Source organism: Aquarana catesbeiana, linkage group LG01 (genome assembly GCF_042186555.1).
Source record: "Aquarana catesbeiana isolate 2022-GZ linkage group LG01, ASM4218655v1, whole genome shotgun sequence".
NCBI lineage: Eukaryota > Metazoa > Chordata > Amphibia > Anura > Ranidae > Aquarana > Aquarana catesbeiana.
Genome location: NC_133324.1, coordinates 216915890 through 216942414, shown reverse-complemented (window position 1 = coordinate 216942414; position 26525 = coordinate 216915890). Strand labels below are relative to the sequence as shown.

The following is a 26525-nucleotide window of genomic DNA, read 5'->3' as shown; positions in this document are numbered from 1 at the left end:
TTTCTTTGCTCCATTTACAGGGAGCATTATATTCTAGAACAGTGATTCGTGCTTTACTTTCCAGGTGTCACCCTTACTTCTTCATATATGACCCTCTTTTATTATTTCAAGCAGGGCTATGATGGAGGTTAACTATCTTTGGCAATGAGAGATTTAACTATTTATTGGAAGTATCATCATTTGCAACACATTACATAGTTACATAGTTACATAGTAGGTGAAGTTGAAAAAAACCTATGTGTGTGATTATATGTTGCGGTCATTCAGGTGCTTATCTAATAGTTTTTTGAAACTATCGATGCCCCCACCCCCCCCGCTGAGACCCGCTGTGAAAGGGAATTCCACATCCTGGCCGCTCTTACAGTAAAGAACCCGCTACGTAGTTTAAGGTTAAACCTCTTTTCTTCTAATTTTAATGAGTGGCCACGTTACTTGTTAAACTCCCTTCCGCAAAAAAGTTTTATCCCTATTGTGGGGTCACTGGTATGGTATTTGTAAATTGAAATCATATCCCCTCTCTCTTGTCTCTTCTCCGGAGAAAATAAGTTCAGTGCTCGCAAACTTTCCTCATAACTAATATCCTCCAGACCCTTTATTAGCTTTGTTGCCCTTCTTTGTACTCGCTCCATTTCCAGTACATCCTTCCTGAGGCCTGGTGCCCAGAACTTGACAGCATACTCAAGGTGCAGCCGAACCAGAGTCTTATAGAGTGGGAGAATTATCGTTTTATCTCTGAAATTTATTCCCTTTTTAATGCATGCCAATATTCAGTTTGCTTTGTTAGCAGCAGCTTGGCATTGCATGCCATTGCTGAGCCTATCATCTACTAGGACCCCCAGATACTTTTCCATCCTAGATTCCCCCAGAGGTTCTCCCTCTTGTGTATAGATTGCGTTCATATTTTTGCCACCCAAATGCATTATTTTACATTTTTCTACATTAAACCTCATTTGCCATGTAGTTGCCCACCCTATTAATTTGCTCAGATCATCTTGCAAGGTTTCCACATCCTGCGGAGAAGTTATTGCCCTGCTTATCTTAGTATCATCCACAAATACAGAGATTGAACTGTTTACCCCATACTCCAGGTCATTTATGAACAAATTAAATAGGATTGGTCCCAGCACAGAACCCTGTGGGATCCCACTACCCACCCCTGACCATTCCGAGTATTCCCCATTTATCACCACCCTCTGAACTCGCCCTTGTAGCCAGTTTTCAATCCATGTACTCACCCTATGGTCCATGCCAATGGACCTTATTTTGTACAGTAAACGTTTATGGGGAACTGTGTCAAATGCCTTTGCAAAATCCAGATACCCCACGTCTACGGGCCTTCCTTTATCTAGATGGCAACTCACCTCCTCATAGAAGGTTAATAGAGTGGTTTGGCAAGAACGATTCTTCATGAATACATGCTGATTACTGCTAATGATACCTTTTTTCATTACTAAAATCTTGTATATAGTCCCTTATCTTCCCTCCAAGAGCTTGCATAATATTGATGTTCGGATAACTGGTCTGTAATTCCCAGGGCTGTATTTTGGGCCCTTTTTAAATATTGGTGCTACATTGGCTTTTCTCCAATCCGCTGGTACCATTCCAGTCAGTAGACTGTCAGTAAAAATTAGGAAGAATGTTCTGGCAATTACTTGACTGAGTTCCCTAAGTACCCTCGGGTGCAAGCCATCCAGTCCCAATGATTTATTAATGTTAATTTTTCCAAGTCTAATTCTAATTCTGTCCTCTGTTAGCCATGAGGGAGCTTCCTGTGATGTGTTATGAGGATAAACACTGCAACACTTCGCCATCTCCCCATCCTTTGTAACCAGATGTCCTTCCTCATTCTTTATGGGGCCGATATGGTCTGTCCTTCCTTTTTTACTGTTTACATACTTAAAGAACTTCTTGGGATTTTTTTGGCTCTCCTCCGCTATGTGTCTTTCATGTTCTATCTTAGCCACCCTAATTGCACCCTTACATTTCTTGTTGCATTCTTTATATAGTTTGAATGCTGATGATGATCCCTCAACCTTGTATTTTGAAGGCCTTCTCTTTTGCTTTTATATGCATTTTTACATTGGCGTTAAGCCATCCAGGACTTTTGTTCGCTCTTTTTAAATTTTAATACCCAATGGGATGCACTGGCTAATGCCCTTATTTAATGCTCTTAAAGCGAACCCATCTCTCCTCCATGTTCTTTGTTCCTAAGATTTTATCCCGATTTATATCTTCTAGCAAGGTTTATAGTTTAGGGAAGTTGGCTCTTTTGAAATTCAGTGTCTTTGTATCTCCCTTATGTTTCCTATTTGTGTGATTTATACTGCAGCCAATTGACCTGCGATCGCTGTTTCCTAAATTGCCCTGTATTTCCACATCTGTGATCAGGTTTGTGCTGTTGGTAATCGGTAGATCTAGTAACGCTTTATTTCTAGTTTGTGTGTCTACCATCTGGCCCATGAAATTGCCCTGCAAGACATTTAGGAACTGGCGAGCCTTAGACGAATGCGTGGTTTCCTCCGCCCAGTCTATGTCTGGATAATTAAAAAAAATTAAAATCCCTCATTATGATTACACTTTCCATCCTTGCTGCTAATCCAGATCGTGATAGGAGGTCTGCCTCCCCCTCCTCCCTCAGGTTATGGGGCAGATAGCATACTCCCAGTATTATTTTCCCTTTAGCTTCATCCCTTTGGAGCTTCCACCTCCTCCCTAGCTCCCTTAGTGATGTCATCTCTCACATTCAATTGTACATTATTCTTGATATACAGGCATACCCCTCCGCTTTTTTACCCTCTCTATCCCTAAAGGGTATACCCTTGAATGGTTGCCCGCCAATCTTGAGAGCTGTTGAACCAGGTCTCTGAAATTCCCACAAGATCCAAATCCTTCTTGTACAACAGTATCTCTAGTTCACCCATCTTGTCCACCAGGCTCCTGGCATTGGTGAACATGCCACGTAGTTTAAACCAGTTGCATACTATCCTATAATTGGGTGTTCCGAGATTGCAACTAGGACTTGTTACTATACTTACCTTGGGTTTATGTGCTTTAGTCAACCTACCACTAATGCCCCCGATACTACCCTCTGGACTATGTTCCGCGCTGACTATCTCTACCTCTGGACCCTCCCCCCGTCACCTAGTTAAAAAACTTTTTGGCCATCTTTACTCCCAGCACATCTGCACCTCCTCAATTAGGTGCAGTCCGTCCCTTCTATAGTACTGGCGACCGACTGAGAAGTCAGCCCAGTCCTCCAGGAACCCAAACCTCTCCTTAATACACCAGCTCCTCAGCCACTTGTTTACTTCCCTAATCTCTCTCTGCCTTTCTGGTGTGGCTCGATGTACTTATAGTATTCCTGAGAATACTACCTTGGAGGTCCTTTTCCTCAATTTAGCTCCCAAGTGTGACTCTACCACTCCATGCACCTTATTCCTTTTGGATGCTGCTACTGGTTATTTCTAATTTCAATCCATTGGATTAGAATATAATATTTGGAGGTGTTATTTGTGTCTTTGGGGTTATGCATTAATATGATGTGTTTTTTGTTTTATGTTTTGTTAAAAACTATTTTAACTCTATCCAATTAAAATTCCAATTTGTATCTTATATGTGTGTGCCTATAAAGTAAATTTTTGCAAATATTTCTATATTTAGCTTTTTCTCAATCTTAGCTGCCAAGTCCCTAAAATCATTCTATAGGGCAGTCCTTCTGCCTTTGACAACGTGCACCATAACAACCGGGTCTTCCCCAGCCCCTCCCAGTAATCTGTCCACCAGATCTGTGATGTGCCAAACCCGTGCGCCCGGTAGACAGCATACAGTTTGGCGCTTAAGGTCTTTGTCACAGATTGCCCTCTCTGTAAGAATTGAGTCCCTTACAACAATAAACTGTCTATCCTTTCCCTTCACTTCCCCCCACTCTCACTGGAGGAGTTCTTCCCCTGGCAGCTAGGAGAATCCCTCAGCTCCAGCAGTGCTGGTCCCTGACTGGTTTCACCAATGTCACTCAATGGAGCGTACTTATTGGGATGCTCCAGCCCAGGATTAGCCTTCCTGGCACTTCCCCCTCTATCCTTCCTGACTGTCACCCATATACTCTTTCCTGGTGCCTAAACCTCTTTGTCTCCAACTGCCTCTGTGCTGGCCCCTGCCGGCACCTGCCGGGTATGTTCCCGGCTCTCCTTTTGTATGGAGGGTCTTCTAAGTGCTGACAGTTGCTTCCCTAGATTCAGAACCTGGGCTTCCAGTGAAACAATGTGCTTACATTTTGCACAGCAGTATTCGCCCTTGATCAGGTAATCAAGGCACGCATACATGCCGCAAGATGTACACAAGTCGCATCTCCACACCTGCCGTGCATCATACCTACCAATTTAATGAGGATTGGGATTTTACCTGTCCATACTACCCAACAACTAGCTTCCTGACATTACTACTCAACAATACAATACACAGGTACTCAACAAGACAATACACAAGTACTTGCACCCACGTGCACTCACAGACTCACGTGCACTCGCAGACAGCGTGCACTCGTAGACCACGTGCACTCGCACACCACTTGCACTCGCAGCCTACGTGCACTCGAAGACAATGTGAACTCACAATACACAGGTACACAGCATACACAATTATACACATTACACAGGTACTAACGATCCACACACTACTCAGACTACACTCCGGTACTCACACTACTCAGATACTTTGAACCCTGTTATAACCTCCTGTTTTTCCTCGTTTTTAACTCACTACTTAGTCCAGTTCCACTTGGTCTAAGTTTCAGCAAGCTCAAAGATGAGCAGGCTCAAAATGAGTTCTACAGAAAGTTATATAGGCCTCAAGCACCTGTGACCAATTAACCATTATCCTTAATTAGTAGGCTGAAGGAAGGAAAGAAAAAAAAAGGCTGTTTAAAAAGTGACAGAGAGGGTGTTAAAAAAAGCTGCAAGGAAAAGCCCCCAAACCTAAAAGTGCAACACAGCAATCACCAGCAGTCAAAAGCAAAACTTGTTCACACTCTCCACTCAAGGTTCACATGGTTCAGCTTCTAACTAGGGATGAGCTTCGTGTTCGAGTCGAACCCATGTTCGACTCGAACATCGGCTGTTCGATCGTTCGTCGAATTGCGAACGATATGGGCCGTTCGCGCCAAATTCGTGTGGTGCGTCACGGCCCATAATTCACTGCGGCATCGCAGTGCATTGCTTGCTAATGATTGGCCAAGCATGCACTATGACCCGCATGCTTGGCCAATCACAGCGCCGCCTTAACAGAGAGCCGTAATTGGCCAAAGCCAAGGAGGCTTTGGCCAATTATGGCTCAGGGGATTTAGTACACGCCCCACACTATATAAGGCCGCCTGCACGGCGGCCCTGTGCAGTGTGTTCCGGTGTGCTGAGAAATAGAGAGAGAGAGACAGTGTCATTTCATTTGAGTTAGCTAGATTAGGCAGGACAGTCAGTCAGTTAGCTGCACTTAAAGTGTATTGTCTATATATATGCATCCCAGGTGTTGCATATATATATATATACACTGTATTCAGTTTAGCTAGATCCGTTCCTGTTATCTTCTAGACTATTTACATTTAGTGCAGTGCGTCCTGCTCACAGTGTTCAGCTAGATCCGTTCCTGTTATCTTCTTACTGACAGGCAGGCTTGTCTTGTTACAGTATTTTGAAGAAAATTACTGGTGTTCTTTTGATCCTATTAGTACCACAGTCAGGCAGCTAGACTATTTACATTTAGTGCAGTGCGTCCTGCTCACAGTGTTCAGCTAGATCCGTTCCTGTTATCTTCTTACTGACAGGCAGGCTTGTCTTGTTACAGTATTTTGAAGAAAATTACTGGTGTTCTTTTGATCCTATTAGTACCACAGTCAGGCAGCTAGACTATTTACATTTAGTGCAGTGCGTCCTGCTCACAGTGTTCAGCTAGATCCGTTCCTGTTCTCTTCTTACTGACAGGCAGGCTTGTCTTGTTACAGTATATAAAGCTACCTGAAGAAAATTACTGGTGTTCTTTTGATCCTATTAGTACCACAGTCAGGCAGCTAGACTATTTACATTTAGTGCAGAGCGTCCTGCTCAGAGTGTTCTGCTAAACCTACAAGTTAGTGGGGTGCGTCCTGCTCACAGTGTTCAGCTAGATCCGTTTCTGTTATCTTCTTACTGACAGGCAGGCTTGTCTTGTTACAGTAAATACAGCTACCTGAAGAAAATTGCTTGTGTTCTTTTGATCCTATTAGTACCACAGTCAGGCAGCTAGACTATTTACAGTTAGTGCAGTGCGTCCTGCTCACAGTGTTCTGCTAAACCTACAAGTTAGTGGGGTGCGTCCTGCTCACAGTGTTCAGCTAAACCTACAAGTTAGTGGGGTGCGTCCACCTCACAGTGTTCAGCTAAACCTACAAGCTAGTGGGGTGCGTCCTGCTCACAGTGTTCAGCTAGATCCGTTTCTGTTATCTTTTTACTGACAGGCAGGCTTGTCTTGTTACAGTAAATACAGCTACCTGAAGAAAATTGCTTGTGTTCTTTTGATCCTATTAGTACCACAGTCAGGCAGCTAGACTATTTACAGTTAGTGCAGTGTGTCCTGCTCACAGTGTTCTGCTAAACCTACAAGTTAGTGGGGTGCGTCCTGCTCACAGTGTTCAGCTAAACCTACAAGTTAGTGGGGTGCGTCCACCTCACAGTGTTCAGCTAAACCTACAAGCTAGTGGGGTGCGTCCTGCTCACAGTGTTCAGCTAGTTCCGTTTCTGTTATCTTCTTACTGACAGGCAGGCTTGTCTTGTTACAGTAAATACAGCTACCTGAAGAAAATTGCTGGTGTTCTTTTGATCCTATTAGTACCACAGTCAGGCAGCTAGACTATTTACAGTTAGTGCAGTGCGTCCTGCTCACAGTGTTCTGCTAAACCTACAAGTTAGTGGGGTGCGTCCTGCTCACAGTGTTCAGCTAAACCTACAAGTTAGTGGGGTGCGTCCACCTCACAGTGTTCAGCTAAACCTACAAGCTAGTGGGGTGCGTCCTGCTCACAGTGTTCAGCTAGATCCGTTTCTGTTATCTTCTTACTGACAGGCAGGCTTGTCTTGTTACAGTAAATACAGCTACCTGAAGAAAATTGCTGGTGTTCTTTTGATCCTATTAGTACCACAGTCAGGCAGCTAGACTATTTACAGTTAGTGCAGTGCGTCCTGCTCACAGTGTTCAGCTAAACCTACAAGTTAGTGGGGTGCGTCCACCTCACAGTGTTCAGCTAAAGCTACCTGTAGAAGGTTGGTGGTGTTCTCATACTACAGGCAGGCAGTTGATTTTGCTAGCTGCAGTATCAGTACATATATATATATATATATCCCAGCTTAGTGCAGCTACAGGCCATTAGTATGTCTGGAAGGCCAAGAAGGAGAGGCAGACAGTCACAAGCCAATAAGAGAGGGCAAGCAGGCTCTGTGTCTAGTGCTGGTCGTGGAGACGGTGCATCCTCATCAGCACGTGGCCATGGGACACGCTTGGCCTTTTTTTTCGGCAGCTGCCCATGTTGAGCCGCAACATGCGGAAGACTTGGTCGAGTGGATGACCAAGCCGTCCTCATCCTCCTCATCCTCTCTCACCCATGCCCAGGGTACTTTGTCTGGCAAAGTAGCGGCCTCTTCCCTCGGCTCAATGTCATCAGTGACTCCTTCCCTAGCCCCACCATGTCCTCCTGAGGAGTCCCTCGAACTGTTTGACCACAGTGTTGGGTACATGCTCCAGGAGGATGTCCAGCGTTTGGAAGGCTCTGATGATGATACTGAGCTCGATGAAGGCAGTAACATGAGCACGGACAGAGGGGGTGCCCAAGAAGGACAGCAATCTGGCAGTCATGCTCCCCCTGCTGCAGCATACTGCCAGGTTTGCTCCAGTGATAAGGAGGGAGGGGATGATGAGGTCACTGACTCAACGTGGGTGCCTGATAGGAGAGAGGAGGAGGAGGAGGAGGAGGAGGCGGCACATCACCAACGAGGCAGGATGCCCTCCAGGGGCCAGCCTAAGGGCAGCACATTGACTGCATCACACCCCAAAGCTCCACATGTGCAGGGCGCTGCAGTCTCTGCGCGTTATTCAAAAAGTTCTTTGGTGTGGGCCTTTTTTGAGACGAGTGCATCAGATCGCACCGCTGCTATTTGCAACATATGTCTCAAGCGTATCTCGCGTGGCCAAAACATCTCCCGCTTGGGTACCACATGCTTGACCAGACATATGTTGACCTGCCATGCAGTTCGTTGGCAAGCGTATCTAAAAGACCCACACCAAAGAACAAAGAGGACCTCTCCTTGCTCCTCATCAGCTGAGATTTCCAACCCCACTAGACCTTCAGTCCTCTCTGAGACCTGCACTGAGAGGAATGAAGGTGTAGAATTAGGTGTGTCACAGCCAAGTACTTGTGGGCAATCTGATTTTGGTACACCGACGTCAGATTGTACCAGGCAAATTTCCCTGCCCCAGCTGCTGCACCGCCGAAAGAAGTTTGCTCCCAGCCATCCACATGCCCAGCAGTTGAATGCTAGCTTGGCAAAATTGCTAGCACTTCAACTGCTGCCTTTTCAGTTGGTAGACTCTGCCCCCTTCCGTGAGTTTGTGGAATGTGCGGTTCCTCAGTGGCAGGTACCAAAACGCCACTTTTTCTCACGGAAGGCGATTCCGGCTCTCTACCAGCATGTGGAAGGCAATGTCCATGCCTCGCTGGACAGGGCGGTCAGCGGTAAGGTGCATATTACCGCTGCCTCATGGTCCAGCAGGCATGGACAGGGACGTTACCTAAGTTTCACGGCGCATTGGGTGACTCTGCTGGCAGCTGGGAAGGATGCAGGACAAGGTGCAGTAGTGTTGGAGGTTGTTCCGCCACCACGCCTCCAAAATGCTAATGATTGTGACACACCTCTCTCCTCCACCCCCTCCTCTTCTTCTTCCTCCATGGCCTCTTCCTCGGAACCAGCGGTGCTCCGTAGTCGTTCAAGGGGCTACGCAAGTACGCAGGCCAAAAGATGCCATGCGGTGCTTGAGCTGGTGTGCTTGGGGGACAGGAGCCACACTGGGGCAGAGGTTCTGTCAGCTCTGCAGGGGCAGGTTCAGAGGTGGTTGACGCCACGCCAACTTAAGGCAGGAATGGTGGTTTGCGACAATGGCACCAACCTCCTCTCTGCCCTCCGACAGGGACAAATGACCCATGTGCCCTGTTTGGCTCACGTCCTTAACTTGGTGGTGCAGCGGTTCTTGGGCAGGTACCCGGGCTTACAGGATGTCCTGAGGCAGGCCAGGAAAGTCTGTGTGCATTTCCGCCGGTCATATAATGCCAGTGCTCGGCTGACGGACCTCCAAAAGGAGTTTAACCTGCCCAAGAACCGCCTAATCTGTGACATGCCCACCAGGTGGAACTCAACGTTGGCCATGCTGCAGCGGCTGCACACGCAGCAGAGGGCCATCAATGAGTACCTGTGCGACTATGGCACCAGGACAGGGTCAGGGGAGCTTGGTTTTTTTCCCCACGCCAGTGGGCCATGATCAGGGATGCATGCACTGTCCTGTCACCATTTGAGGAGGCCACGAGGATGGTGAGCAGTGACAGTGCATGCATCAGTGACACTGTCCCCCTTGTCCACCTGTTGGAGCACACGCTGCGTGGAATAATGGACAGGGCACTTGAGGCAGAACAGAGGCAGGAAGAGGAGGACTTCCTTAGCTCTCAAGGCCCCCTTTATCCAGACAGTGTTCCTGCGTGCCCGCCGATCACACAGGAAGAGGAGGAGGAGGAGGAGGAGGAAGATTGTGTCAGTATGGAGGTGGGGCCTGGCACTCAGCATCAGCAGCAGTCTTTAAGGGATCAGTCCCAAGAAACACATGGACTTGTACGTGGCTGGGAGGAGGTGGCTGCGGACCATGTCGTCCTTAGTGACCCAGAGGACTCCGGACCGAATGCCTCAGCAAACCTACGCTGCATGGCCTCCCTGATCCTGCAAAGCCTGCGTAAGGATCCTCGTATTCGTGGTATCAAGGAGAAGGACCAATACTGGCTGGCAACCCTCCTTGATCCACGTTACAAGGGTAAGGTTGTGGACCTTATCTTGCCATCGCAGAGGGAGCAGAGGATGAAACATCTTCGGGAGGCCTTGCAGAAAGGTCTGTGCAACGCGTTCCCAGAGACTGGGAGGTTACAAACTCCTGTTTCTGGACAACGTGTTGCTGAGGCTTCGGTCAGTCAAAGAAGGAGCGGTGGAGAAGGTGGCCGTCTGACCGATGCGTTCAGACAATTTTTTGGTCCGCAACCCCAAGGTATGATCGTTTCCAGCAACCATCGCCAGCGTCTGTTTTACACGGTGCAGGAATACCTAGGGGCAAGATCAGACTTGGACACCTTTCCCACCGAAAATCCTCTGGGTTACTGGGTCTTGAGGATGGATCACTGGCCAGAGCTTGCACAGTATGCAATTGAGCTACTGGCCTGTCCTGCATCCAGTGTTCTTTCGGAACGCACATTCAGTGCTGCTGGGGCGTGGTAACCGATCACAGGGTGCGTCTGTCCACTGACTCGGTCGATCGACTGACCTTCATAAAAATGAATCAGTCTTGGATCACCACCAGCTACCAAGCACCTGATGCTGATGTAACCGAACAATTTTTTTTGAAATCTCAGATCCCTTCAAAGACTGCCTATGCTGATGCTGAGTGACTATCCCTGAGTAATTATCCTCTTCCTCCTCAATCATCACGCTGATAGCTTGTAAGAACATTTTTGGTTCTGGGCGCCACCACCAGTGCCTAAGGCACAATTTTTCAGCCCCTGTTTAACAGGGGCGTGTAATTACAATTTTTGATGTAATACTTTGCAGCAGGGCTCGTTCCTGCATTCCAACTAGAGTGTCTGTGAGGGGTTGCAGTGTTGTGGCACCAGCACCAGTGCCTAAGGCCCATTTTTTCTGCCCCTGTTTAACAGGGGCGTGTAATTACAATTTTTGATGCAATACTTTGCAGCAGGGCTCGTTCCTGCATTCCAACTAGAGTGTCTGTGAGGGGTTGCAGTGTTGTGGCACCAGCACCAGTGCCTAAGGCCCATTTTTTCTGCCCCTGTTTAACAGGGGCGTGTAATTACAATTTTTGATGCAATACTTTGCAGCAGGGCTCGTTCCTGCGTTCCAACTAGAGTGTCTGTGAGGGGTTGCAGTGTTGTGGCACCAGCACCAGTGCCTAAGGCCCATTTTTTCTGCCCCTGTTTAACAGGGGCGTGTAATTACAATTTTTGATGCAATACTTTGCAGCAGGGCTCGTTCCTGCGTTCAAACTAGAGTGTCTGTGAGGGGTTGCAGTGTTGTGGCACCAGCACCAGTGCCTAAGGCCCAATTTTTCAGCCCTTGTTTAACAGGGGCGTGTAATTACAATTTTTGATGCAATACTTTGCAGCAGGGCTCGTTCCTGCGTTCCAACTAGAGTGTCTGTGAGGGGTTGCAGTGTTCTGGCACCAGCACCAGTGCCTAAGGCCTAATTTTTCAGCTCCTGTTCAACAGGGGCATGTAATTACAATTCTTGATCTAATATTTCACAGCAGGGCCCTGGGAGGGCTTACAGTGTTGTGGCCACAGCAACACCTAAGGCCCAAATTTCTGCTGAGTATATAGGGCAGGACCCTACTTTCAAACAACTAACTTACAAATGACTCCTACTTGCAAACGGAAGGAGACAACAGGAAGTGAGATGAAATCTACCCCTAGGAAGGGAAATTCTCTCCTGTAAGAGTTAATATGGGAAAAACATTTCTCCTTTCCACTGATGCTTTCCAATCCATTGGGACAAACAGTGAGGTGAAATCTTCTGAAGAGGAGGAAAGACAGCAAAACAAATGTCACAGGGGTGATAACCCTTCCCTATGTTTTCCAAAAAGCTTAAAAAAGATTTTTTGGCTGGAGCTAAACACGTTAAAAATGTACCCGTTCAAAATTACAAAGAGATTCTACTTAACAACAAACCTAAAGTCCCTGTCTTGTTTGCACCGCCTGTATACTGCTGTTCAGAGTATATAGGGCCTGGTGGCCCCACACCTTTCCTTATTTTAATTTGGGTGTGGGGTTCCCCTTAATATCCATACAAGACCCAAAGGGCCTGGTAATGGACTGGGGGGTACCCATGCCGTTTGTCTCACTGATTTTCATCCATATTGCCAGGACCCGACATTACATTGAACCCGCAAGCAGTTTTAAATGAGATTTTTTTCCTTTAAAAATTACATTTGGTGCAGGGACTGTTCTAAACACGGGAAACACGCGTCACTTTACAGGCATACTATAGACACCCCTCAGGTACGATATTTAAAGGAATATTTCACTTTTTTTTTTTTTTTTTACTTTAAGCATCATTAAAATCACTGCTCCCGAAAAAACGGCCGTTTTTAAAAGTTTTTTTTGCATTGATACATGTCCCCTGGGGTAGGACCCGGGTCCTCAAACCCTTTTTAGGACAATACCATGCAAATTAGTTTTTAAAATGAGCACTTTTGATTTCGAACGTTCGAGTCCCATAGACGTCAATGGGATTCTAACGTGCGTGCAAACTTTCGGTCCGTTCGCAGGTTCTGGTGTGAACCGAACCGGGGGGTGTTCGGCTCATCCCTACTTCTAACCAGCAAGTTATTAGCTGCACATTGTGCTGCTAATAAAATGATGGGCAACAAGAACTAAATTTCTTAGCAGCAATGAGATTTATTTGCCAGTGTAGACCTAGCTGAAATCACCTGTGCAAGAAGGTTATCCTGAAAAAAGAAGACACGTACCTTGCAAAACTGATTGCTAAAAGTCAAACAAACCATTTCACTGATGTTCCTTCACTTCCTTACAAGCTCCTCTCAAACAAAAATTCCAAAGCACACCTATGGGTACAATGGGAGATTCCTTTATCTCAATACAATAACCTAAATAAAAATGCTAAAAGCCTAAACATTGCATACAGCATTAGCTATAATATGGTTTATTAAAATGTTTTAAATGTATTACCCAGTGTTGTATACAATAAGTGCTTTTATATGGTTTTGGTTCTTTAGGGCAAATTCTCTTATTGTATCCACATGATATAATAAGATACAAAACCTGCTCTTTACAAACTTTGAAAAAGGCATGATTGTTTGGGATAGAAAGAAAGCTTTGAGCATCAAAAGCTAACCAAGACCGATAGATATTTTCTAACATGGCAATCTCCAAACTATCCAATGAAGAGACAGTAATAAAAGACAGCTCATCAAACTGTGGAAGGCACCTAGGGGTTTGAGTAATAATATTACACAGCCAGTCCTCATTACAACAATTAACATAACAATTGTGTAGTTGTGGGGTACGACAACCAATATTGGAATCTGCAATACTATGAGATGTAATGAAGTATAACAGCAGACACCCATGCCGTGTATGCCTCCTATGCATAGGAGACCACCAAATATGTTTGCATGGAGCTATGGACCATAAGCACTGGACTTCTGGATGTCTGTACTTTGTGGGTTTTAACACTAAAATCATTTTGACCAAAGGACTCAAAACGCGATTCAGCGTGATACCAATGCAAAAGATTCTAATAAAGAACTGAGATTATGATTTTGGTTGAAGGAATTGATATCTGTCCACCTGAGTAACTTTTAATCCTATTATGTGATTATTTTATAGATATTGATGAATGCACAGAAGAACCCAATATCTGTCTTTTTGGCACCTGTGCAAACACCCCAGGAAGCTTTCAATGCATCTGTCCACCAGGGTTTGTTTTATCAGATAACGGGAGAAGATGTTATGGTAGGTGGTAAAAGTTGAATGTTGATGAAACATCAATTACACATTCAAAAACAGATTATATTTATTTCAGAAGATAACAATATTTTATAGCATAAATAGTAATCTAAGCCATGACGTCTTACATATATAGGAATTTAAAAAAATAATAAAAATAAAAGTAATAAACAGGAAAAAGACAAAGAAAATCAAGCAAAACATGCATAAAAAAACACTAACAAAGTAATCCTGGTAAAAAGAAAAACGATGTCACTTTGTCACCAGATATTGATTGTTTGGAACTCTAAACACGAGTATTATACATTTTCACAGATACTCGTCAAAGCTTCTGTTTCACCAAATTTGAGAATGGAAAATGTTCAGTACCCAAAGCATATAACAGCACCAAAGCATCCTGCTGCTGTAGCAAAATGCCTGGAGAGGGCTGGGGAGATCCTTGTGAACTGTGCCCCAAGGAAGGAGAAGGTAAGTGTATACAGGCTGTTACTATACTGCTTTTATTACTTTCCCTACATTAAGACAAAGGCAGAAATGTTTTGACCTGCGTTTGCTCTTTGATGGCTTGAGGCTGCAAATGCCAGCTAAAAACACTGTTAGTCTGGCCAAGGGCAAGATTTTTACATTGAATGTTATGGAAAAATGAATGGGAAGGAAGACAAAGTCAGACAGCTACCCTTTCAACAAGCTCTTCCTGCCTTTTCGTAAGCGTTGCCAAACCTCTGTTCTCAGATCTGGTTTGGCTGCAACTCTGTTATATTTTTTCTTGTCTACCATGTCTGTGATTTTTGCCATTTCTTTCATTTGTACAGCTTTAATGGTGTACCATACAGGGAATGATCACAGCCAGAAAATAACTTCATAGCAAAATCCTTTATTGTTTTTTATTTTCATTATATATTTTTTTCTTTTCAGTGGCTTTCCTATATGTATGCCCATTTGGGCATGGTACTATCCCTGGTATTGGTGACACCAGAGAAGGTAAATATTTGTTGGAAAAGAAATATCAATAATTTAAACCCGAGAATTGCAATTGATAATGAAAGTTCTCATATTTGCTCTCCTGATCACCAAACCCACCTTAGTTTTCAGTTTTAGAAACATTTAAAATTTATCGTAAAGACATTTTTTGGTTTTGGATACAGTAGGGAAGGGTTAAACCCCCTTGCTAGGTTTTTATTGCTGTCTTTGTTCCTATTGAGAAAATGATTTTCTCTGTTTGAAGAAGAAGAAAGTGATGGGAAGTCCAACATTTCTGAGTTATTAGCAGAGCAAGAAGTAAAGAAAACTCCTCAAATTGTGAGATATGTTCCTATGACAACTCTCTAAAATAGGAAGTGTGTTTATATTAGAGAAATGTCCCCTCTTTTCTTGTTGCTTCTTCGGGATAGGCAGGAAAGGTAAATAAGCCAATCGGGACCCAGCAGCAAACAAAAGCCTAAAAGGGGTTGTAACCCTCCCTAATATATCCACAACTAAAAATGTATGTATGTAAAAATTGCATGTTAACTTCTACACTTTCTAGTTATTGAACATCAGGTTATATACGCCCTGCTTTTGATCCTGGAACACAATAAATTGTATAAATTTTAACATTTTAGTAAATAGATATTACAATATACACAAATCGACACATTTCTGGTCACAAATTAGTACTTCATAACGTTTATAATGTTTCTCATTCATTTTCAGTCGGAAGAACTCTTGCAAAAATAGTATTGGTGGGCAGTGCGAAAAATGCTGCCTACATCAATAACTACTGGGGAGAAAGTATCCCTCACAGTAATGGTCCAAATGCCACCTTTAAAGACAGCTTAACAGATCTTTGTACTGTAATTGTGCTTTCCCCCCTCTACATTGTAAAGCACTATGTAAACTGTTGGCGCTATATAAATCGTGAATAATAATAATCTTTGGGTTCATGCAAATGGATCTGCCAAGTGGCATTGACCCCAGGCCTATGAAAGCACCAACAAATAGGAGGTTAATCTGGCACAGTTCAAGGACCTCAAGCAACCTCTGGAGAAACCCTAGGTTTCCGCAGAACCCTGGTTGGGAATGGCTAGTTTATATGATAACAATTGGTATATGTAGTAGTTGTATATATTGCTATTAGTAACTGAAACACGTATGTAAAAAAAAACATATATACAGTACATATTAGTGCCATATTATTTATCTTGGCTGTCATTTTACTTATGGTTTGCATTTTTGTCCTTTTTAGATGTCAATGAATGCCTAGAAAATCCAGGAATATGTGCAAACGGTCATTGTATAAATACAGATGGATCTTTTCGATGTGAGTGTCCAATGGGTTATAATCTGGACTACTCTGGGGTCACCTGTGTAGGTAAGTAGATTGTGTTGATAAAATACTGTTTGCTGCGTTTTTTTTATGTAGTATGGCCATTATTTTTTATCTTTTATTTTTATCCTTGTAAGGCAACTTTACATACATTTCCTTAACTGACAACTGAACATACTGTATACCTTTTCAATTAAATTAATTAAATATATACATATACATAATGAAACTACAGTCATTTATATACAATATATATATATATATATATATATATATATATATATATATATATATATATATACACAGTATCTCACAAAAGTGAGTATACCCCTCACATTTTTGTAAATATTTTATTCTATCTTTTCATGTGACAACAATAAAGAAATAGACTTTGCTACAATGTAAAGTAGTGAGTGTACAGCTTGTATAACAGTGTAAATCTGCAGTCCCCTCAAAATAACTCAATACACAGCCATTAATGTCTAAATTGCTGGCAACAAAAGTGAGTACACCCCTCTTTCGTGAAAAGATGTGTGTCAAACATTGATTTGGGCCTGACTCCCGAACATGAAGCGAAGATATTGCTCCCCTCCCAAACACCCCAAATTGGAGCAAACTGTGTATTGGGATAGGAAGAAATAGTGCCCGCCTAAGTCAGAACGCAGGCTGCATTATTTATCATCCAGAATTTGGCGGATTTTATCCGGTACAGAAATATGGATGGAATCAAAATAAATAGGGAGTTGGGACTTTAAATGAAGCAGATGGATAGTGGAGGTAAAAAAGCAGTATAAAGATTTTATTTAGACAACATTAAAACACATAATTCGTCATATATAATGTACAGTGAGCGTGCACAGGGCCTGAACATATTGTGTAGAAAAGTACACGCATAGCAACAAATCAAAGTAGTAACCATAATAGTGTCATTGGCAATAATCCTGGTGCTGGTGCATGCATCCACATGGTATGTCTGCATTCATCAAAAAGTATACAAACAAATCATAGAGTAGGGTGGTTGTAAGTAAATCAGTAGCAGTCCATATAGAGTATGACTGTAGCATCAAATAGCTCGACGCGTTTCGTGGGTTGTCCCACTCGTCAGGAGCGGATGCGGTAAATATACCTATAGAGTATATATAAAAAAACATATAGTGAACCATACTCTCGACAAAAGCTGGCATATTACATTGTAGATGTAAAAATGTGGTTAGCCAACCACACTCACCCAACCAGACAGTAAAAGCAATGCGGGGCAGCCGGTGCAGAGTCAGCCGGGGATCGGGGAGAAATATGGATGGTGACCAACATTAACAGGAATTAGAATAAATAGCCTCTACAAGGTAGACTCATAATGGGGTTATGAGATATCGATCAGATCAAGTGTTACTCTATAATAAGGTTGTACAGCTTGAAGGGTCCTTGCTTATTTAAATCTAGGGAAATTGGATAATGAAACTAGATAAATGCCACCTGGTGCTCAAGGATAATCAGTAAACTATAAGAACACGACACTTGTAACGTTAGCGTCCGAGCAAGAGCAGCAGAAAAAAAGAATTGCTCCTATGTGGCCCTTGCACTCGCCCACCAATGTAGCATAAGTAGGAGCTGCACTAGAAATATCTTGGTAGGCGATGTGGAGGACCCCCTCCAGGGGGAAATTAGGTTGTTCAGACATCGCCTACATTGAGTACCTGCAGGGATCATTCCTGGTGGTCCATAGGATTAGGTAGGATTTCTCCAGCAAGTCATGTTGTCAGTAGTCAGTCTTGTTGACTCAGTCCTGAGGGTCTATAACCTCTAGAACCTGAGGACTGAGCCCACAAGTCCCAAGGATCATGGTCCATGTTCAGGAACCAAAAGCTATAGTTATGAAATCAGATCATTAGCCTGTAAAGGTTATTTGGTCTGGCTAGTACAAGAGAGGAAGTGAGGTCAGAAGGAAAATAGGAAAGAGCTTCAGATAGGGGTGAAGAGCATTAGAAGGGGTAGAGGGGTAGAGAAGAACCCACATGGAGAGCTAATGGTGCAGGTGCCTGGGGGGACAAATTTAGTCTACTCCCTGCTGGGGTTATAGAGTTATTGCGACATATTGAGCCCAGGTTTCCCGTACCAGTTCAAATTTCTCCGAAATGTCAAGGATGATACTGGAGATCTTTTCCTGGGACATGATCCAGGATATTTTTTATAGAAGTTTAGGGCTTTGGAATATTTGGAGATTCTGGGAATGCTTTGATTAAGAAGAATAGCTGGATCTTGGTTCACGGCCACCACAGTGGTTTTGCAGATTAGATTAAAGCTTTTGTTCCAGTAGCCCCCTATTCTAGGGCACTGTCAAAGGGTATGGAATAGAGTGCCCAGGTGTCCACATCCTCTGGAGCAGAGGGGGGAAGACTGCGGGTAAAATTTGGCGAGGCGGGTAGGGACAAGGTACCAGCGGGACATGACTTTAAGATTAGCTTTGATCAGGAAGATATTATGAATCCCCTTAAATGATCTAGAGAAGCAGGAGTGCCATGTGTTCAAGTCCCATTCAATCTTGAGATCCCGTTCCCAACTCTGCATGTAGGATGCTTTCTCTATCAAAGAAGCCAGGGCTGAATATATCAGCGAGATTCCCCCCTCATGTCCATGACTTTTGAGCACCAGAGCTCATATGAGGTTAGAGGATTTGGTTTCTAAGTCCAGACTGAGTTTAAGAAATGGGGAATTTGGGAAATGCGGAATATTTCAGAATAATGTAATGGGTTCATTTGAGAGGTCCACTAGAGTTGAAGAAGTGCCCTATTCGGAACAACCCTTTGTTCAGCCACCACTGAAAGGCCTTGGGGTGAATTGAATTGAGGATTATGGAAGATATGGGCAAGTGGCTGCCAAGCAGATGCTATATTCTTCAATTTATATAGTGAGTCACATAGTGCTACTGAGTGAGACAAGGTTGGGGATAGAATCGGGGGGGTGACTTGGGAGGGCTCCATATCAAAAAATCTATTGTATAATTTGGGACCGCCTGCCTTTCCATCTCTATCCAGTCTGGTTTAGGGCCTCTAGAGTAAACATTAGAAATTTGGGCCAGCTGTGCTGCCTGATAAAACCACCAGAGCAGGCCTAATGCCCCTTTCAGACTGGGTCTATGTAATATGTGTTTAGAAAGGCGGCATCCCTTTTTACCCCAGATAAAACGAATGATAACTGATTGTTATTTATATGTATCTTAGTTATGGGAATAGGGAGGGAGAGGAATAAATAAAGAATTTGCGGTAAAAGGGTCATCTTGATCAATTTACTCTGCCCACCCAGGACATTCCATGTAAAGACCATTGGGAAAGGTCAGCTGATAGTTTCTTGAACATAGGCGGGTAGTTATTTTTGTAGAGAATATCAATAGAGGCAGTACGGTGAATACCCAAGTACGGTATAGAGGGGTAACTCCAGGAGAAGGGAAAGTGGGTTTTAAGTCTGTCTACCAGGTTCGGAGGGGTCGATATATTAAGGGCCGTAGATTTTGCCATGTTGACATGGAGGCCAGAGACTTTCCCAAATTTGTGCACAGCTGGAGAATGTCAGGGGTCGAGATAAGAGGAGACGTCACAAAGAGTAGGACGTCATCCGCAAATAGTGCGCATTTATGGGAAGACTTTCCTCATTGAACTCTGTGTATATCTGGTTGAAAACTTATGGCAATAGCCAACATTTCGATGGCTATTGCGAAGAGGAGTGGGGAAAGGGGGCATCCCTGCCTCATTCCTTTTTCTAAAGGGAAGGGAGCTGAATAGTACCCTTGAAGTCTGACTTGTGCCTTGGGGTAAGAATAGAGGGCCACCAGGATTTTGAGAAAGCCCCAACGTTCCAATGTAGTGAATAAGTATGGCCAGGAGACAGTGTCAAATGCTTTTTGAAGGTCTATGGATAGGAGGAACCCTTCCTGTGGAGACCCCCCATCCCAGCCTTCATGAGGGAAATAATGTCCACCGCCCTCCTTATCTGATCTGGTCCCTGCCTGCCAGGTATAAAACCTACCCTATAAAAGATGTTAAACGGTTTGATAACACTTTTGTCATGATTTTCAAATCATTATTGATTCAAGAAATCGGTCTGTAGTTGCTCACTTCGCTAGGATCCTTTTGGGATCACAGAAATAAATGCAAGGAGGGAGAACATCTACAAATGATTTTTGTAATATAGGTTCGAAAAGCCATCTGGCCCTGGGGCCGAGCCATTACGAAGATCTTTAATGACATTTCTAACTTCATTTTCCAGGATGGGAGATTCTAAGACTGAGCGATGGGAGTCTTTAAGTTTAGGGAGGATTAAATTTTGGGTAGAGAATAAGTCCGATGTTTAGGGGATAATTTAGCTGCGAGTTGTGGACCAATTTTATTATTGTGAAGGTAAAACCGTCCACTCACCCATCTTAAATGTTTTGCAGCACTGAAAGTTAGTGCCAAGTTTGAGGCTATTCTGGAGGCTTCCAGTTTAGATAGGGAGTCAGAGGTAGGATTGCGTTTGTGTGCCTTGCTAAGCTATTTAAAGTCCTTTTCTAGGTTTTTTATGGCCACCTGCCTTTCGCATTTCAAATGTGAGGCTAATTGAATCATTTTCACCCTCATTACTGCTTTATGTACCCCCCAAAGTGAGCTTGGAGAAATATCATCTATGTCATTAAGGAGGAAATACTCACTGAGTTCTTTCTCTAGCATTGTACAGTGTACTAGGTTGTTCAAGATAGGTTCATTAAGGTGTCAGAGGTAGGACTGCATTTGTGTGCCTTGCTAAGCTATTTAAAGTCCTTTTCTAGGTTTTTTATGTCCACGTGCCTTTTGCATTTCAAACGTGAGGCTAATTGGATAATTTTCGCCCTCATTACTGCTTTATGTACCCCCCAAAGTGAGCTTGGAGAAATATCATCTATGTCATTAAGGAGGAAATACTCACTGAGTTCTTTCTCTTGCATTGTACAGTGTACTAGGTTGTTCAAGAGGGGTTCATTAAGGTGCCATGGATGGGGTCTCTTAACGGATGGGGTCCTTATGAGCTCGAGGAGTACTATAGAGTGGTCTGACCAGGGCACTTCGCGAATAGAGGCTGGAGTTGCTGTATGGATCTCTGAGGTGGGAATGAAGACATGATCTATTCTGGCATACTTCTGTGGGTCAGCGAAATGTGTGTAGTCTCTAGCTAATGGGTTTAATTCCCTTTCACATGTCTATCAGGCCTAGAAAATGTAACAGCCAAGCAATACGGAGGCCCTATTTGGAAGGTCTTTTTAGATGGGGAATTGCCTGTGCTGATTTAGCCAATAGATGGTCAAAGGTTATGTTGGAATCTCCTCCCATTATTACTCGTTCCTCAAAGTAGGGAGAAAGTGAGGTGAGCATTTTGGAATAGAATGCAGCTTGGCCTTGGTTCAGAGCATAATAAGAAATAAGGGTATATAGCACACCATTAATATGGCCCTTGACCAGGATGTATCGACCCTCTTGATCTCTAACAGTTAGAGAGTCATTGAAGGATGCACTTTTAGAAATGAGGACAGCCACCCTCCTTTTCTTGACATCTGCATTGGCAAGGAAAAAGGTGGGGTATTTGTGGTGTAGAAATGAGGGGTTGAAATTACCTGGGAAGTGGGTTTCCTGTAGTAGAAGGATGTCAATACCCTTGGAATGATAACTTTGAAAAGCCTTGTGTCTCTTGGTTGGGAAGTTAAGACCTTGTATGTTATGAGAAGCGACGCTAACGGTCGCCTTTAGGGGTGCAGAATTAGCCATGGACATGAGAGGTGGAGTGTGAACCTGTGTGTAAATTACATACCCTTTTTGCAGCTGGGGAGATCTCAGTTTTGAAGGTCCAGCCCTGCCCTAGGGTCAAAGCATTCAAGATTAGGTAAGCTCTCCTTGTAAGTATCTGGGAGGGGAACAAAATAATAAGGAGTGAGTAAAAAGCAGAGAGGAAGAAAAGGAAGGATAGAAGAGAGGAGAGAGAGGTAGCAAATCCAGAAGGAAAGTTGTTCCAAACTTCCTATGTCCAGGACTGGACCAGCCAAGTCCTGCTCTGAAACCCTAAAATGTGTAGGGTTCGGTGTAAGGGCAACCTAAATGTACGTTGCTATCCCGATGTCACCAGAGGTGATTTATGCCTTTGAGTCACAGCAGGAGGAGTGGCAAACTAAACCGTCCCAGCCACAGGGCCCCCAGGTAATTCAGTGGGAATTGGGGACCTATGGCTAGGGGAAACAGAAGTAAACCAAAGGTAAAACATGTTAACACATAATGCACATAATCCACATAAATTGACCATGTAAAACAAATGCATCTGTAATAATAAAAAAAGGGGGGGTGGTGTAAGATCCCACGCCTGACGAGGAATCAGAGGGCTACCCCCCAGGGCAATGCTATTTAGTGCAGCCAACATCACTAGTCAGCCCAGTCGCCCCTGCATGTCCGAAGGGCAAAAAAAAACAAAGATGAAATGTAACTCGTGGAAGAAACTTAATTCAGGAATGCAAACTAGGGATTATTGGGACAGGGTAAGGAAGAATGGAATTGTCCCGTGGGGTAGACAAAGTACAGAGAAAGTATAGGTGGGTCCACTACACTGTCCAAAGGTTCGACCATCTGAGGAAGTTCCAACATTGATCTCTGTTGGGTCATTCAGCAGAGGGTCCCATCACGGGGGGGGGGGGTGGAGTCTCAGTGCCTCATCGTTTGATGTTTGTTCCATAGTGGAGTCAAAGGGCTTCCTGGAGGGGGTCTTTTGGAAGAGCTTGGACGATCAGTCACTTGTTGGAGTGGTAAATCTTGGGAGATGAATCCAAGCTGGAGGAGCTCAGAGGCTGAGGAGGTGTCTTAGGCTCAATCTTTATAAGAAGACTTACTTATGATTATCGCTGCCTATATCTGTTAATTATTTGGGCATACGTTTTTTTGTTGTTTTTTTTAACAAGAAAAGGCATAAGGTTTTTACTGAAAAGTAATCTCCACTTACTCATTTTATATCAGTGGCTCAGTTTAAATTTCTAAGGTTTATGACAGGTTTGCTTTAAGACCCCTTTCACACTGAGGTTTTTTTCAGGCGCCAAAGGGCTAAAAATAGTGCCTGTAAAGCGCTTGAGAAACACCTCCCAAGTGCTTTCACACTGGAGCAGTACGCTTGCAGGACATTACAAAAAGTCCTGCAAGCAGCATCTTGGATCAGTTTAGGAGCAGTGTATACACCGCTCCTCCACCGCCCCTGCCCATTGAAATGAATGGCAGCGCTGCCTAAGTGCCTGCAAAGCGCTTCTTCGGCAGCAGTGCTTTTCGGGCGCATTTAACCCTCTCTTCGGCCACTAGCAGGGGTTAAAAGCGCCCCACTAGTGGCCCAAAAGCACAGCAAAAATTACAGTAAATCGGCGCTAAAACTAGCGGCGCTTTACCACTAACACGGCCCGTTGGCAGTGTGAAAGGGGTCTAAGACTTTTTTAATACAATTATTGTCAGGTAACTGTTAGGATCCTGGTCATTTATCAAATTTTGTAAAGATTATCCTGTCTGTTTAGGTATGTCCTCCATTTGCATAGTTAAATCTAAAGGAGGTTGTAAAGAGATTGTATGTCCAACTTTAAAGTGATGTTTGCCTGCCTGCTGGAGAGTTTTTACTCTGCATTGTGTTATTATTATTATACTGTATTTATATACAACAGTTTACATTGCGTTTTACAACATAAATGCAGACAGTACAGTTACAATACAATTGTACAGTAGTAATCAGAGCACCCTGCTCGTTAGAGCTTACGATCTAAGAGGGAGGGTGTTAAGTCTGCTTTGACTGAGTTACTATTTTGGCTTCTAAAGTGGTTTTCATAACCACTGGACTTCCTTCTTATTAAGGGTCCAAAAATTCCATTATTGCTGTTTGGCAATTTTGTATTTAGTTAACAGGAGTATATCTCATATTTCAGATACCGATGAATGCTCTATTGGTAATCCATGTGGCAATGGAACATGCACTAATGTCATTGGTACATTTGAATGCTCCTGTGATGAAGGCTTTGAGCCTGGACCAATGATGAATTGTGAAGGTAAGTCCTTGCTTTCCCCAACCTTTTTTTTTGACTGAATTATCATATAATGTGTGTAACTTTCTTATGTGCAGATCCATACCTACAGTAAATATTTGTGTTACAAGATTTATAAATGCAGTGAACCAGTGAAATGCACTGTAAAAAAAAATCTGCTAGTATATGGCTGAAACTAAAGAACTGGCTGAAACTAAACTAAAGAACACTGTACTAGTGTCACTGGCCCCCAAAAAAGTGTCAAAAGTGTCAGTTAGGTGTCCAATTTGTCCACCGCAATGTCGCAGTCCCGTTAAAAATCTCTGATCGCTGCCATTACTAGTAAAAAAAGAAATAAAAATAAATTCTTTAAAAATATCCCATCGTTCGTAGACACTATAACTTTTGCGCCAACCAATCAATATACGCTTATTGGGATTTTTTTTACCAAAAATATGTAGCAGAATACGTATTGGCCTAAATTGATGAAGAAATTAGATTTTTTCAATTTCTTTTTTACTGGATATGTACTATAGCAGAAAGTAAAAAGTATTGTTTTTGTTCAAAATTGTCGGTCTTTTTTTGTTTATAGCGCAAAAAACCCAGAGGTTATCAAATACCACCGAAAGAAAGTTCTATTTGTGAGAAAAAAAGAATATCAATTTTATTTGGGTACAGTGTCGCACGACCTCGCAATTGTCAGTTAAAGTAACACAGTGCGCATTGCAAAAAATGTCCTGGTCATTAAGGGGGTAAAACCTTCCAGGGCTAAAGTGGTTAAAGTGGCTAAAGATAGTTTCATCCTATACAAAAATAACGAAACACACAAAAAAAAATGAATGTTCAGCACACTGTTGCATTGCAGTGCCAGGGTCCTGAGTTTATTTTCCACTTATGATATTGTATGGATTTTGTATGATTTCCCATTGTGTGCCTGACTGTATGTTAGACAGATTTTCCCCCCCGTGATATTTACCCTCACTAGGATAAAGAGAATGGGTGAATCTATCCAGTGGAGACACAAACAGCAATACAATCTACAGAAAGTAGAAAGGAGGGGTGGGACACTAAATCTTTTACAGCAGTGGAGATTTAAGTCAGGTCTTAAGCAATGTAGAAAAAATGATTACCCTTAAGCTGGTCATACTGTAGTTGAATGGAATTTTGAATGCAAATAGGAAAAGTCTTTCTTATGCCGCGTACACACGACCAGACTTTCCATCAGAATAAACTCTGACGGTCTTTCCGATGGAGTTCCAACGGAGTTCTGCTGAAACGGACTTGCCTACACATGATCACACCAAAGTCCGTTCGTTTAGAACGCGATGACATACAACAGGACTAGAAAAGGAAGTTCAATAGCCAGTAGCCAATAGCTGCCCTTGCGTCGTTTTTGGTCCGTCGGAATAGCATACAGACGAATGGTTTTCCTGATAGGATTTGATTCCGTCGGAAAGATTTAAAACATGTTCTATTTCTAGGTCCATCAGAATTTTTGGAAAAAAAGTCAGCTGAAGCCCACACACGATCTGAATATACGATGAAATGATTCCGTCTGACCTTTTCTGCTGGAAATCTGGTCGTGTGTAAGCGGCATTAGAGATATTCTCAGAACATTCAAATGTTGTTCAATAGATTTTGTTTGCCTTTGATTTGAAATGAAAATTTTTCCATCCTGCGCCTTCAAATTTCTCTTCACTACAGTCGAAAATGAAGGTTGATTTGACCACTAATTATTAGAAAGATGAACAGTCTTTCTTAGAACATTCTTTTCTTAAGAATTTTCATTCAAAATTCTACCCATCTATGGTCAGCTTTAGAAAGCTCTCTCAGAAGTGATTGCCAATGGTTGACTCTTTGCTCAATTAGGACTTAGTAAATAAAGAAGGAAAGCACTAAAATTGGAATGTATGAAGTTTAGATTCAATTACATTTTATTCATTTAAAGTCTAGTATTATACAAATCAAACATGTTTTTGAGAGTTCAAAGGGTCTCCCTTCATTAGGGCTAAAAAAAACATATAAAAGATTGTCATCAGTTTACAATATTAACTGGTGTGTGTGTGTGTGTGAGGTATGGAATACTGAATGTAAATACATCAGCATTTTATAACTGTGTGTAATTTAAAATCGTATTATAAAACAAAACACTAACATTACCATGCAGTCAAGTAAAGATAGGAATTGTATACTTTTATAATATAATTTTAGATAACTTTTCCATAATTAATTTCTTTACTTGTCTTCTTACGTATTATTGTGTGGTATACTCAATAATACGTAAGAAGACAATATGTATATTATTATTTATTATTATTATTATATTATTATTACAATATGTATATTATTATTCTATATCATATTTTATTATTGAATATAA

At 42.9% G+C, this 26525-nt stretch overlaps 1 protein-coding gene across 1 annotated transcript in view; it reads left to right on the top strand.

The window, feature by feature from the left end:
• FBN2 (fibrillin 2) overlaps positions 1-26525 on the top strand; it is a 320766-nt gene that overhangs the window by 264756 nt on the left and 29485 nt on the right. The window contains exons 49-53 of the mRNA XM_073625060.1: positions 13686-13811; positions 14121-14273; positions 14721-14786; positions 16030-16155; positions 24050-24169. Of these exons, the coding sequence (XP_073481161.1) occupies positions 13686-13811; positions 14121-14273; positions 14721-14786; positions 16030-16155; positions 24050-24169 (591 nt within the window). The remainder of the gene's footprint in view (positions 1-13685; positions 13812-14120; positions 14274-14720; positions 14787-16029; positions 16156-24049; positions 24170-26525) is intronic.